General features: G+C 47.0%; 1 protein-coding gene across 5 annotated transcripts in view; it reads right to left on the bottom strand.

Moving 5' to 3' along the window:
* Positions 1–15697, bottom strand: part of ZDHHC14 (zinc finger DHHC-type palmitoyltransferase 14) — a 296986-nt gene that overhangs the window by 180399 nt on the left and 100890 nt on the right. Inside the window, exon 1 of one of the 5 annotated variants that reach the window (XM_034963137.3) lies at positions 5078–5100. The exons of the other annotated variants lie outside the window; for them this stretch is intronic. Coding sequence (XP_034819028.1) covers positions 5078–5085 — 8 coding nt within the window. The 5' untranslated portion in view covers positions 5086–5100. Of the gene's footprint in view, positions 1–5077; positions 5101–15697 lie in introns of those variants that run through there. 5 annotated transcript variants of the gene reach the window in all.

Genomic DNA, 15697 nt, shown 5'->3' with positions numbered 1-15697 from the left:
AGAAAGCATGCAGAGCCCGCAGGGAGGGTGGTGGCAGAGAAGAGTGTCAGAGGGTGCAGGGAAGGTCGGAGGAGGGACAGGCATCCAAGGACGGCTGGTCTCCCATCTTTGTGTCAAACAGTTCCCAGGAAGGGCCCAGCACTTCACAGTCAACTGCATGTTAGTGACATCCCAGGCACTCTGGCCTCAGCATTTCAGAATGTAGGGACTTTAAAGGGACCTCAGAGGTGATCAAGTCCAACCCGCTCATTTTAGAGTTGAAGCAATAAAGGCTTAAGCTGAGGAAGCAAAATGGCTAAGGTTGCTCAAAAGCCAGAGCCAAGCCAGGGCCCTGCAGGGCTCCTGCGGGGAGGACCACTCTTCTTTACAAACAAGGGTACCCCAAGCCACATAAAGCCCCACTCCTTGCTTCCAGCTCTTGTCGGGCATTAAAGGTTTGATATCCAGGTGTGGCCTTGAGCTGAGCTGACAATTAGAGCTGAGGACAAGCTTGAATAAGAGGTGCCATGGGAGCGGCAGAGGGACGCAGTGACCCTGGGCAAGAACCAGTCCCCCAATGCTCCACAGCCAAGGGCGGGGATTGTGTCACCTGTGTGTGCCGGCCTACTTCCCAGACAGGACGGCGGACCTGGGTGCGCAGACACGAAGCGGGCACTTCCCAGGAAAAGCTTCTGCACCCCAAAATGCCTGAGACCCTCAGGACAGCATCGCTGCTTTGGAAGTTCCAGGGCTGTGCCCACACAGCACCCATCCTGATGGTGTCCATCCCACTGTCACAGATGTGGCTCATGCTTTTCTGGGTCACCTCTCACAGCAGTGGGCCTGTGGGTTGGGAGGGCTCCCCTATTGTTGAATGGTTTCCCAGGAAATTCGTCTGACTGGCATGCTTCTGGCTTCAGGGGCTTTGCAAACACTCTGCTGCCAGGAGAGGCCATCACTGAAGCTCCTGGAGGAAGGCTCCCTCTGTGTGTCCGGCCTCTGCAGAGCCCTCACCAACAGGGCCGACTTCTTTCCCCTCTCCGCCTGGAGCCCGGGCCTGTGCCAGCCCTCAGACCGCCCCGCTCGCCCTTGCGGTGGCTGGTGTTTATCTGCCTGCAGACAGGCCTTCATCACAAGGTCACGGGTCCCCAACTTGCCTTTCCGCCTCCCCCTTTCATCCTTGACTCTTCTCTTCCTGCGCCCACATCCAATCCATCAGCTCTTCCCTAGACCACATCTCATGTCCTGCCACTTCTGTACCTACAATGACACAGCCTGGTCCCAGTGCCACCATCTTTGCCTGGATCATTGCAGTAGCACCTCAGTCTCCTTGCTTCTGCCTTTCAAGTGCCAGGGCAAACTTTTCAAACCTAAAAGGTGACTCCCCTGCCTCAAACCCTCCAGAGGCTTCCCACCCCATACTGACCTCCAGGACCCTCCTCTGCTGTAATATCTTATCTCCTTGTATCCTTCCCTCCCTGCCTTCCCTTCCCACAGCCTTTCTTGCTTTTCCAAGAACTAGCCAGGTCTGTGCTCCCAGGGCGCGCCTTGCCTGGAATGTCTTATGCAAAGCACCCCTCCTCCCATCTGGGTCCCCACTCACGCCTGTCTCTTCTAAAATCACCCTGCTCCTGGCCACTCCCAAGCACCTCACCTCCTGGTCTTCCCCTCCCGGCTCTCAGCACCTACCTGTTCCATGGTAAAGTGATTTCTTCATGCCCTAGACTGTAAACTGCATGAGGCCAGGGGCTTTGCTTAGTTCACTGCAATAGTCCCAGCAGGTAGAACACAGCCTTCCGCACAAGACACTCAGCAAATGGATTGAATGGACAAGAAACAGCGCTTCCTCTTCTGTGTCTAATGCCTGACCCACAAAAGAGCAGGAGTCTGCCCCCAAGGCAGAATCATTCCCCAATTCTGGAACTGGCTGTGCTGCAGATCAGGGAGCCTCCGCCTTCCCGCTTTCCCGCTTTCCCGCTTTCCCGCTTTCCCGCTTTCCCGGTTTCCCACTTTCCTGATTTCCGGTGATGGCTGAAGGGGAAGGGCAGAGAGCAGGCCGGGCAGGCAGCGAAATGTCCTGAGGTCTTTGGAGTAAAGAAGGGCAAGGTGGCTGGAACTTAGCGAGTTGAGGTGGTGCAGGACAAGGCTGGGGAGGAGGTCACTGGGGTTCTTGGCAGGAAGGTGACTCCAGAGTGCACAGGGAGACTACAGTGGCGGGGGGGGGGGGGCGGGGGGGCGGGGCGGGGGGGGCGGGGGGGCGGGGCGGGGGGGCGGGGGGCGGGGCGGGGGGGGCGGGGGGGCGGGGCGGAGGGGGGATGTTGAGGGTCAAGGCTCAGGTGGCAGAGAAGCCAAGGGAAAAGGCCGGGTTTCCTCCCCGGTGAGAGGGGACAGTGACAGCACCTGCCTGGAGGGCTGCTGGATGGAGCACCTGAGGTGCCGCAAGCAACACCGGCAACTGGTGCTGTGATGAAGGGGAGGCAGTGTTCTGGCGGGGAGCCCCCACTTCCCTGGCCGGCCTGTGGTAGGGACCAGGAAGTGGCGCAGTTACTGAACAGGTGAGTTCTGTGCGCTTCTGAAAATGGCAAATCCGCACAAGACGTAATTCGACAATCAAAAGAATTAATCCTTAGGATTACGCTTGCATCGCTGGCCACTCACAGACTGTCATTACCGTCACTCTCAGCCTTCCCAGGCCCATTCCAAAGCTTTTACCTGCCAGTTTATGAGCCAGAGCTGTTAATCAGGTGAGAGCCAGAGTCACTTGTCAATAAGGCGTCCTGTTAGTGAGACTCAAGCCAGAGCCAAATGACGGCCCCAGGCCTGGGGACTCCCAGCCAAAGCAGCTGATTTGAGCCTTTGCTTCTGAGTTTAACAAATTAAATTTTAATGTAGAAATTCACATTCAGCTCATTCACAGAAGTTGATAAATAAAGAAGAAACCGATATAATCTCATTATAAAAGTATTAATCAAGTCCTACAGTTTTTCCATTTACAAAGTCTCAAATTCATCTCCTTTCTTTTCATGTCCAGCAACACTAACCTAGCCCAATCAATCATTCCATAAATATTTATGGCATGCCCACTATACGCAAAGCAGTGTGCTCTGGGGACCACAGAATCAATGTAGTTCCTGCCTTTGGCTCTAAATGAACACAGGAAAAGCTCAGAACGTGGCCTCATCCATCCTCAGCAAAAGACAAAGCCTTACAGAAGAAAAGGGAAAGGGAAAGGATAGGTGTTGAGCATGTCTGTGTACCCAGACCAGCCGAACATACCTCTCCCCTTCGAATAAGAATGTCCACCCTGCAGGGCGGCCGCATACCCTAAATGCGACCCACAGAATGAGGGGACAAACGGGGGCAAGAAGGGTACTGTCTGACGCAGTCAGAAGCACTGGTATTGAGGATGAGGTGCAGTGCGGGAAACGGCACCTTGCCCATGCCAGCCAGTGACAGGCATCTCAGGCCCTCCGGGTACATTTGAGCCACCCTGCCCTCCTCCCCCTTCCCTCCCTAATACCTCTCCTCTGTGCCCCCACTCCCTGCTTTGTTTCTCTTATATGTAAAATAGGGATACTTATCTTGCAACATTATTTTAATAGTTAAATAAGATAACTGTTGCAGAGCTCCCTCCAAAGTGCCTGGTATTCATAGGCATTCAACAACTGGCAGAACAATAGCTGCGCCATTAGTCTTATCACTACCGCCCTGAGATCTGCTGGCCCTCCCTCTGTGGCTTCATTCATTCCCTTTCCTGCCCTCCCCGCTTCTTCACCCACTGGCCTTACGCTCCTTGTCTTCTCTACAAGGCAATAATGACACTTCCTTCAAAGTTCAAGTCAAGACTCAACTTCTCCAAGAGACCTTCCTTGACTTCATCCTTGTGCCAGAAATTCTCCTGTGTATTCGTGCTTTCAGCATCTCATACACAATTCACGTTACATTATGCTTAATTATAGGTTGCCTTAAGAATTTTCTAGATAATTACAAGTGATAATTAGTTGACGGTTTCGTGTAGATATACCTTGCCTCCCTAATTACAGTAAAAGCTTTTCAAGGCCAAGGATCACATCTGCGCTTCTTCATTGCCTGCTGACCCGGTGGCTTGAGGAGTGTGTGCATCCGTATGTGGAATACATGCTGGCTTAATTACTTTTCAAATACTAAGCAGATAAAATTACCCAAGTGATTCTCTTAATTCAGATTCAAGCATTTAAAACAGAATTGGAAAACCGTGAATGAACAACACTTATACCTGTTTAGAGACACCCACAGTAATTTGTGAGACCCTTATAATTTTTTACGCATTCTCTTCCTCTGCCCATAAAAGACCTGTTCCCCCCTCGCCCAACCAGCTTCCCCATTCCGGTAAATGGCATGAGCGTCCACCGTGTTTCTCTATCTAGAAACTGAGGGGGGTCACCCTTGATCTCTCCCTTTCTCCCACTCCACCATCCCATCCCACCAACATCAGAAGATTCCACCTCCCAGGTCTGTCCACATCCCTCATTTCCCCATGACTGTCCTCTCTCTCCAGTTACGGTAGCAGTCCCTAACTTGTCTCCTTCTGCCATTCTTCCCAGCTAATCCTTTCTTCTCTCAGCAGCCAGAGCGAGCTTCTAATGCCACACACCCAATCTTCCCCACTCCCATAGCAGTGAGCCATGATCACACCACTGCACCTCAGCCTGGGTGACAGAGTGAGACCCTGTCTCAAACAAACACAAACCCTGCAGTAGCTTCCCCGCATCCTGGGAGGAAAACCCAGGTTCCTCCCCTCCCCACTGCTGTAAGAGGCCACGCATTGCGGTTCTTATCTCAGACATCTGCAGATCTGCCACACGGTGTGCCTGGTGGAGAGCGGCTCGGCTCGGTCACATCTTGGGTTCTAAACATATCTAATTCAGCCCCTCCCTATGAATAACCACCACCCTCCAATTCAGAATTGAGACTGCACCTACACCCAGTGCCTCAATAAAGAGCATTCTAAAATTTAAAACTTCTAAGAAATGAGAACATTTTTTAAACATTCAATAAAAACAACAATAAAAACATTCAAAAAAAACAACTGAAAGAATAAAAAGGTGTTTTTAAAAACCTGTCCATTTTTCTTGCAGATTTCAAAACCAACACTTCTTGTCGGGATTTTCTCTGGTGCAGCATAAATGCTACTACAACGTTTACGAAGGAAGTGATTGCGCATGAGTTTGTTCTATGTATCGGGTTCACATTACAATTTAAGCCTCCAGTAATGTTTTCATTTTCTAAAAATTTCAATTCTAAATATTCCTATGTGAGAAAAGTGGGAATAAAACTCAAATGAGCAAGCTGAGATTCCCTGTGAGTTTTCAGGAATAGTTGTTAATCGGATGAGGCAGGTTGCTTACACCCTCGATTTGCAAACATCTTTATTCCAGACAGATCTGCTGATGGAAGCCCGTTTACTGGTACAAAACACCATAAAGCCGCTACAGTAAACAAACCGCACAGCATCAGGTTATCTTGTAAATCCATTAAAAACAGAGTAACAACTCTTCCTTGTGCTCACGAAACACACATACTCAATTAATTTATGGAAATTAAATGGGTGGCATGATTGCTGCAGACACACCAGCGACACTAAGGCACCTCCACACCGCGGCTCAGAATGCAAACTCCTGGGAAGGGGGGCGGGGTGCCCTGCGCCTGGCAGATAAGCCCATTCATGCAAACGTGTATGCTCTTCTTAAAGACACGTCTGTGAGGTCCAGTCAGCCCTACAGACAGCAGTGCTCTAATCTGCCTAAAGACAGACAAATACTAAACTGGCAGTGAGTACTGATAGGACATTTTATGAACCAGCGACCCTTGAGGGAAAGAGGGCTACAAGGAAAATGCAATTCTCCTCTGCAAAGCCAGGTACACTTTGCAATGAAAGAAGCCTTGTGGCCATCTGAGATTTAAAAATTAAGCTCTAAAGTACCCCTAAAAAGGGTATGCTGTTCAGACATCTTGAGTTTCAGATTAAATTTTCTGACTGTCCCTATAGGATGATGGTGCCTGTTAAACAGACACACCCTCTCCTAGAAGCAACGCAAATTGAGGGTTGTTGGGACCACAGGGTGAGTGGATTTCAGATGCAAGGACTCCCAAAGAGAATGCCCTGAAATCCTCGATTGAGTTCAAGTCGGGGAGAAACCCGGCTCCGTGGGCTCCCTGCCAGGAGATTCCCAGGCCTGGAGTCTGATCACAGTGGAGTAGAGAAGATCAGTCATTTTCTCCAAACCAAACTTCCTTTCATACCCGCCTCCCACTACAATTAAGAAGCAAGTTGGTGCCAAATGCCAGGCAAGGTCTGGCTGGAAAGAAGTGGGTGCTGCCTCTGGGAAGGGAGGCCTCCCGGAATGTGGGTGGGGTTGCGTGGTGGGTACAGGATGCCTTCTCTCTGGGAGGGATGGCGTGGATTCTCAGGTCCCACCTGGGCTGCATGTGAGTAGAAACCACTCCTGAGAAAGAGTCCACAGCCATCAGGCAGCAGAGGGGATGATCTCCAGCACATGGCTCCCAGTCCAGGGCATCTTGGAGCTGGGGAGGGGTGGGGGCCTCCTGTGACAGCCTCTGAGACCTGGAAGGGGCTGGAGAAAGAGCAGCTCCGGGGGACTTGCCTGGATGGGAGAGGGCACAGCAGGAAAACAACACCTTGGCTGCCAGTCATGAGGCTGCCAGTCTGGGTCCTGACATCTCCCTTTAGCTCTTGCCTCTGCCTAATAATAATAGTACTAAAAATAACAACGACAATCATGAGATTTAGAAAAGCTCTGATTCCAACCATGCATGAATCCTTGTGCTGCTGGAAGGCAGTATGCACAGAGGTTAAGTGCTCTGACCTGGGGCTTCATCCCAGTTCCGCCAAGCACAGACTGTATGGCCTTAGGCCAGTCAGCATCTGTACCTGAAGGATATTAATCATTTCTACTTAAGAGGGTTGTCATGAGGATTAAATGGCATAATGCTCACCAAGGGCATGTAGTGAAGGTTTAGTAACTACTACAATTTGATATCACTTTTTTCTTTATTTTGGATTTTCTTTAGTCCTTACAGGTTTGCAAAGAAATAGTAGACAGAAGACCAGGTCAGTGAGACTCCAAATGCCACCCAGGCCCTCACTAGGACAGCGCTGGAACTGAGTCACCCAGCAGAATGGATCAGCTGACCTGCACCTGGTCTCATTTTCCCTTCAACCTCTCTACCCAACTGCATCTCCCTCCTGCCTGAAATCCTTCTGAGATCAGCCCCATGTCCTCCAGGATGATACTCACACTCTCGGCAAGGTGGCCAGGGCCGGGGTCAAAGGGGTTCTTCTACATCCCCCAGCCTTAGGGACAGCGTGGGGAGACAGAGAGGAAGAGCTTAAGGTTTGGTGTCACAAAGACCCAAGTTCAAAGTTTGCTCTTTTAATTATTACTTATGTGTCCAGTAGTTGCTGAATCTTTCTATGTTTCAGCATCTTCACTTGCAAAAGTGCTGCTAACACCTACCAATGATGTAGCTGGGCTCAGGCCTGCAGGCAACAGCAGCCACTGCCATAGGTGCCTCCCCAGCCCACCTCCTGCATCCTCCTGCGTCTCCTCACCTCATATGAGGCCCAGTTCTCAGCTCAGCACACTTCCTTCTGTTTTCTTCCCTTTACACATCCTGTTCCCTGGGTCTCACCCATCCTCGCCACGCCTGCCCTGCCTTCCTTCTCTGCCTGGTTAAATCATATTTCTCTTTGACACTTCCCTTCCAGCACGGCCTCCTCTGGGAAGGGCTCTTCCCTCGGGCTCCCTGTGAGCTCCTGCAGCACCGTCAGGCTTCCTCTGCCACCCTGTTCACAGGTCTGTTCTGATTCTCTCTCTCCCTGTCTCAGCATCTCCTATCTCTGGACCCCCAGCCCTAGCACTTGGTAGGTGCTCAATGTGTGCTCATGGAAGTGAGAATGGAAATATCTATATAAATGATTCAAGATCTAACTTGGACAATTAAAAACATACACACAGAAGTGAGAATTCAAATTTTAGAATTTCATAGCTAGAAAGAATATTCACATTTGTCTTATCCATTGCTTCATTTTATGTGAAGAGGTGTCAGCCAGAAATTTGTCGACTGCTGGAGATAATACAGGTAGGAGATGCTGTGCTTGGCAAGTTTAACGGAATTGAAATACTGAAGCCATGGCTGAGTGTCTACCATACGGCCAAGTTCACAGGTACCGGTGTAGTGACGCTATTGGATATACCAGCAGGCCGACTCTCTTACATATGCGAGAGCCTTGTTTCTCTTAGCAGTCACCAAGAACACACCTAGAGACTGTCATACAGAGGCCCAGGGCAACTCACTGAACTAATAGCATGGAATGATAAACACCACGGAATAGAACTAACACAGTCACCTCATTGCCTAAGTGCAAAATGGAAAAAAACAAGGATACCAGCTTTAGAAACATTCTTTCTTTTGAGGGGGCACCGAGGTTCACTCTGTCACCCAGGCTGGAGTGCAGTGGCCTGATCTCGGCTCGCTGCAACCTCCACTTCCTGGGTTCAAGCAATTCTCCAGCCTCAGCCTCCCGAGTAGCTGGGATTACAGGCACGTGCTACCACACCCAGCTAATATTTTTGTATTTTTAGTGGAGACGGAGTTTCACCATGTTGGCCAGGCTGGTGTTGAATTCCTGACCTCAAGTGATCCACCCGCCTTGGCCTCCCAAAGTGCTGGGATTACAGACATGAGCCACTGCACCTGGCCTTAGAAGCATTCTTTATAGATTTTTTTCCCTTCAAAAAAAAAAAAAATCAGAAATAGGGGAGATACAAGGGTAGGTTTTAAATTATATAATTTTTAAAAAGATTTAGCCGTTTAAGAGTCAGTCACTGGGGCTCTGCCCATCTCTGCCAGAAATGCAAAATCAATGTGGGAAAAGTGGGACAGGGAGAAAAACCATAAAGCCAGAAGAAAAACGAAAACAAAAATCTAACCACATAAACACACGGGAAAAATCTAAAGAAATCACATTTGGGCTAAGACTCAGAAAGGAAATTTTTACATACAAAGAAAGATACCAGCAGGATGAGAGAAATCACATTCCAAACTGTCTTGCTCCTATACTCCCTCGTGGAGACCTTTCCCCCAACAAAACTGCCTCCCAGGGGTGGATCCCGGGTGTGTGCAGAGGATGAAGCCTCCCATGTGCATGAAGCTCAGTCCCTGCTGCAGTACAGGGCACCACAGGCACCCCCAGGCCCAAACCTCCCAATGCTGTTGTACAAGTTCATGAGTGATCAGGCTCAGGGCCTCAGGTTCATGTCTAGGTCCAAGAGTCTATAATTCCAACATCTACCTAATTTTATTTTATTTTATTTATTTTTATTAGTTTTTTGAGACAGAGTCTTGCTCTGTTGCCCAGGCTGGAGTGCGGTGGCGCGATCTTGTCTCATGTCAACCTCTGCCTCCCAGGTTCAAGCGCTTCTCCTGCCTCAGCCTCCCGAGTAGCTGGACTATAGGCACGTGCCATCACATCCGGCTAATTTTTGTATTTTTAGTAGAGATGGGGTTTCACCATGTTGGCCAGGCTGGTCGCTATTATTTTTAAATAAACCAAATCTTCTCACTTCTATCAGCTTCACTATCCGGAATTGTAATTTAGTAGGCAGTTTTCAAAGGGAGGGCTTCTGGCCATGGTTTTCTTCAATTGTGTTTGCACCCCAGATCCCTTCGGTGCCTTATTTTTATTTTTATTTTTTTAAGAAAAACTTACCATTTATTACCTTACTGTAAATCACAAAACTCACCCATGGTAATTGCAGTGTAAATGCTGGAAAAATTTTTGATTGCCCAAAAGGATTATTTCTTTGTAAAATATTAGAGGAAAAACTGTTTTTTTTTCCCCTAGAAAATTTTCTAATAAAAATGAAGAATTTTTTTTTCTTTTAACTTTTATTTAAGGTTCAGGGGTACGTATGCAGATTTGTTATATACCTATATTTGTGTGTGTATATATATGTATATATACACATATACGTATATATACGCATGACACGAGGTTATTTATATATATATGTATATATACATATGTATATATACACATATATACGTATATATACATATGTATATATACGTGTATATATACATATGTATATATACGTGTATATATACATATGTATATATACACGTATATATACATATGTATATATACGTGTATATATACGTATATGTACATATGTATATATACACGTATATATACGTATATACACGTATATATATACACGTATATATACGTGTATATATACATATGTATATATACATATATATATAAATAACCTCATGTCATGCGAGTTTGGTACACAGATTATTTTGTCACCCAGGTACTAAGCCTAGTACCCAATAGGCATTTTTTTCTGATCCTCTCCCTCCCCGCACCCCCTACCCTCAAGAAGGCCCCAGTGTCTATTGTTCCCCTCTTTGTGTCTGTGTGTTCTCATTGTTTAGCTCCCACTTATAAGTTAAAACATGAGGTATTCGATTTTCTGTTCCTGTGTTAGTTTGCTTAGGATAATGGCCTCCAGCTCCATCCATGTTGATGCAAAGGACATATCGTTCTTTTTTGTGGCTGCATAGTATTCCATGGTGTTTATGTACTACATTTTCTTTATCTAGTCTACCCCTGATGGGCATGTAGGTTGACTCCATGTCTATTTTTAACTACACAGAAAGATTTGAGATCACAAATAGAAATAAAAAGAGCACTAAGTCATGCATCTTAAAGTTCCCCAAAACAGAGAAGTCTGGCTTCCTCATGTAGCAAGCGTGTGCACACCTACCCATGTGCACACATACAACATGGAAGGTCCACGGATGCAAACGGGCTTTACCCACCATCAAACCTCCTGAGCCACTTCTATGTAATTTCGACAGCAACAATAAAAATTGCCCTTCTAGCAGAGGGACTCTAGGAATTAGCTGGTAATAATCATGAAATGGTTTAAAGAGCTGCACTATGTCTCAGCAAGGCCCATCATCATCATCATTACTGTGAGCCTAAGTTCACTTTGCCATTTTCCCACTGTGATTTTATGTAAAAGAAAGCACATCACCAGTTCAGGGGGAAAAACATATTTCATCCCATTTTAAAGGTATTTCTCTTATGAAGATGAGCCTCACGGACAAATAGTGCACTGCCCAAGGCTCCTAGTCAGACACTGTGCATCAACGCTGCCGTTTTGTAAGGCAGAACAATCTTTTGCAAAAAACAAGACCAGCATGAATTGCATACAGAGTGTCAGCAGGGAGAAAAACCAATATTTCTAAAGAATGAGTTGATTAAAGAAGGGCTGAGATAGCAGGGTTTACTTTGCTTCTGTGCAACAACACACTGTATTTGATATACCCTGCAAGAGAATCACATCAAAATGCTGCCCAGAGAGAAAAATATGATTAAAAATGTAATCAGCATGCTTATAGCTACCAGGTCCAGGTCTTTCACTGGCATGCTATCACATCTTGCCTGGATTCACTCTAAAATTATTTTGAAGGCCAGGCCTGGTGGCTCACACCTGTAATCCCAGCACTTTGGGATGCCAAGGTGGGCAGATCACGAGGTCAGGAGTTCAAGACCAGCTTGGCCAACATGGTGAAATCCCCATCTCTACCAAAAATGCAAAAATTAGCCAGGCTTGGTGGAGCATGCCTGTAATCCCAGCTACTCGGGAGGCTGAGGCAGGAGAATCACTTGAACTCGGGAGGCAGAGGTTGCAGTGAGCTGAGTTCATGCCATTGTACTCCAGCCTGGGTGACAGAGCAAGACTCCATCTCAAAAAAAAAAAAAAAAGATTTTGACATTCTAAAACCATTCGGTGTCATCCAATTCAGACTTGAGAAGACAGCGAAATGTTCACACTGAGAGCAACAATTCAGACCAATTAAGCTGGGGCCTGGACAGGCTGTGAAGACAGTGTTGATCAGCTTGAAAGTAAGGTAGATTATTTAAGGGAGAAATAGCAAATGAAATATAGACGTTGGAGCCAGGCGTGGTGGCTCATGCCTGTAATCCCAGCACTTTCGGAGGCCAAGGTGGGCGGATCACCTGAGGTCAGGAGTTCGAGACCACCCTGGCCACCATGGTGAAACCCCGGTCTCTACTAAAAAAAAAAAAAATTAGCCAAGGATGATGGCACGTGCCTGTAATCCCAGCTACTTGGAAGGCTGAGGCAGGAGAATCACTTGAACATGGGAGGCAGAGTGAGCCGAGATCGTGCCACTGCACTCCAGCCTGGGCAACAGAGCAAGACTCCATCTCAAAAGAAAAAAGAAAAGAAAAGAAAAGAAATATAGACGTTAGGCGTCCTCACTTTACTACAGGCATTCAAACCAAACATCTCCAACTGGCTACTATCAGAGGCCAAGTTTATATTTTGAAACAATTTCCCAGAAAACCGCAACTCTCAGAACATGAAGAAGATCGTGCACTTTTTTTGCAAGCTTTCTTTCTGTGAAGTAGTTTCAGTGGGAATGTCCCATGGAAAGAACTGATCAAGTTATGAAAAAAAAAGTTTGCCTTGCTTAATCAACAATTGCGATGTACTCTCTGAGCTCAAGTCTTCTCTGCCCCACCCTCTGAACTTGGCCCCACTCTTGAACCAGGAAAGCTATCTTCAGGACCCAGCCATGCACCTCTAGGTGCTTATAATCTAATAAGAGAAGTAAGATAGATGGATAATAGGTAGGTAGGTAGGTAGGTAGACAGATAGATAGATAGAAAGAAACAATTCTAAGCATCGGTGCTATCGAGCTTTAGGAATGGTGCAAAAAATAGGGGCTAAAGTAATATCAAGAATGAGTCCCCTTCACTCATTCCCAACTGAGGTAGGCACTGAGGACTTCCTGGAAGAGGTGACATTTGTGTTAGGTATAATTACTACAGGTAAATTTCTACAGGTGGAAGTGGTAGGGTTTTGGCAGGAAGGGGAAAAGGCAAGTAATGGAGGAAGTGATTCTAGGTGCAGGAACAATTTGAACTAAGGTGGGAAGGGTCCAGGGCTGCACAGAGCAGTAACGAGAACAGCTTGTCTGAATCAGAGGGTCGGTGGGAGTGCAGCAGATCAGGCCAGCAAGGCAGATGGGGCCTCCTCTTGACTAGCACCTCACTGTACAACCAGTCGCATCACATGCGGAAATGATTCACTCATAACGGCTCAACCTCTCTCCAATTAACTGTCCATTTTCTGTGTAGACTTCCAAAAAAGGAAAAATACGATAAAAACATCACCTTAGCAGACATAAGTTGCTCATCTACAGAAAGTTTGACCTCAGATCTCCAGAGATTATTTAGATAAAACACAATAAAAATATCAATGATCTCTCCATGTTTTACATGGAAAAAATGAGTGGGAGTGAGGAAGCATCACACGTGTAAGCACATATAAAATTTCAGAGCTAGAGATAATGTTATAGATGATTTGGGTTAGCTCCAGGCTAAAATAGAAAATAATGGTTTCGGTTGAACAGCACAGTGTCAGGGTTTTTCAACAATCTGTTTCAGCTTACTCAGACAACTTGGTGATTCTCTAGCTCTTGTAACAAAACAACTGATATCAATGAACATTGCAAAACACATTTTTAAAAAACTATCAAAATTTTATTTTCAAGATTGGAGAATAAGGAAAATATAATATTTATACCCCTTTTGTTGCAATATGAAAATCTATTTTATCTCATAAAAGCTGAGGATGCCCGTTCAAACATTCTCTGAGCACATAACCCAGAATCAGGAGCATCAAGAAGTAATAGTTATACTCTTAGAAGAACCAATGTCCATCATGGTGATACAATTGTACCCTCAGATTGGGCTTTTCTTAAAACCATGATCATCTGATCCAATCCAGAGCATGCCATGGGTAGCAAAGTGGGAGCCGTCTACCGGGTGCAGGCCATAAGCGAGTTCACCAACTGGAAGGAATTTAAATCTATCAAAAGCCTGGCCCAGGCCGGGTACAGTGACTCACGCCTGTAATCCTAGCACTTAGGAAGGCTGAGGTGGGTGGATCACTTGAGGTCAGGAGTTCAAGACCAGCCTGGCCAACATGGTGAACCCTGTCTCTACTAAAAATACAAAAATTAGCTGGGCATGGTGGTGCATGCCTGTGGTCCCAGCTACTTGGGAGGCTGAGGCGGAGAATCGCTTGAACTCGGGAGGCAGAGGTTGCAGTGAGCCAAGGTCACGCCATAACACTCCAGCCTGGGTGACAGAGCAAGCCTCTGAAACAACAACAACAACAACAACAACAACAACAACAACAACAACAACAACCTGACCCAAAGTCTATTTGTTATCTAGCATCGCCAAGGACAGATGAATGGAAGAAATGTCAGTGATGAAACACTCCCCTTCCCCAGGGACCTCTCCCAGTGTCCTCCCTTGGTCCAACGCTGAGCCCAACATGTCCACCACCTGTCAAACAGTTCACTTGCTCTTAACAGCAACCTGTGACATAGGTGGGCCACTGTTGTCCAGTTGGCCCTCCCAATGTGCCTGCAAACCAAGCTCCCTTACCCCCTCGAGGATCCTGGCAGCTTCCCCTTTTTCCTCTTTCTGTGAGCACAGTCCAACCCAGCAAGGGCTGTCTACTTTCACTCATGGAGGTGGGAAGGCTTGTCTGATCAGATTCACGTTGAAACCACAGAAATGGCTCAATCATCAAACCACCACCAGCCTTCCAGCTCTCTCTGGGCCAGGAGGGGACCAGGGAAGTGTCCACTTGGGCAGGCCCAGTGCACAGCTTTGTTTTTGCACAACTCTACTTCATACATATCGAGTGAATTCTTTCCCTTGTCATATTTGTCCTGATAACGACTTGATCAGGCTTAAAGGTAAACACCTCCACGCCACTTCTGTTTACACCTTTGAGAAGTAGAGCCAAGCTCCTGTGAGCTCAGAAGCTTTTGGCAAAAGCAATGGCTAATGAGGTATTTAAACTGAGGGCTATTCCTGTGGAAAAGCCTGCAAGGGCACTTCAGAAAGGGCAGGGGCACAAGGCAAATGCCAGCAGGAGGGCATTTCCAGGGCCTGAGAGCCATACCAGGGGCTGCCTGAGAAGAAGGACCTTCCACTCCCCCTGTTGGAAACCGACTGTGAGAAATCAATATCCCAAAGGTGGTGATATCCAACTGAAAATATGAACACAGTAAAAAAAACCTTAAGACACATAAAATAAAAGCAAACTGTTACACTGCACTTAGGATGTGCCAATCACAGTTCTAAGACATTTATATATCTGTGTTCATTAAATCCTCAAAACACTTCTATGAGGTAAGTACTATATCCCCATTTCCCATAACTGGGGGCACAGAATGGGTATGTAACTTGCCCAAGGTCACACAGCTGGTTAGTGGCTGAGGTGGGACCCGAATCCAGGAAGGTGGACTCCAGAGTCCATGCTCTTAATCACAATGCCATGCTGGCTTTCTGACAGGTGGGTGATAGTGGGGATTACAGGGAGGAGATATCTCCAGCCCAATACAGTTGGCTGACATTATGTCTCCCCATGGACCTTTCCTTGGTGTCGCTGGGTTGTCATGGGAACCAACCCAGATCATGGATCTGGTGCACCTGCTAGAGGCTTCATGTAATTCATGGTTTAACATACACACTCTCTTCACTGTTTCACTTCACATGGTCAAACATCTTAAATGAAATGGTATGGAAACA

The sequence above is a fragment of the Pan paniscus genome, chromosome 5 (assembly GCF_029289425.2).
Source record: "Pan paniscus chromosome 5, NHGRI_mPanPan1-v2.0_pri, whole genome shotgun sequence".
Lineage (NCBI taxonomy): Eukaryota > Metazoa > Chordata > Mammalia > Primates > Hominidae > Pan > Pan paniscus.
Note: the sequence above shows the minus strand (reverse complement) of the source record. Positions and strands in the feature narration are given on the sequence as shown.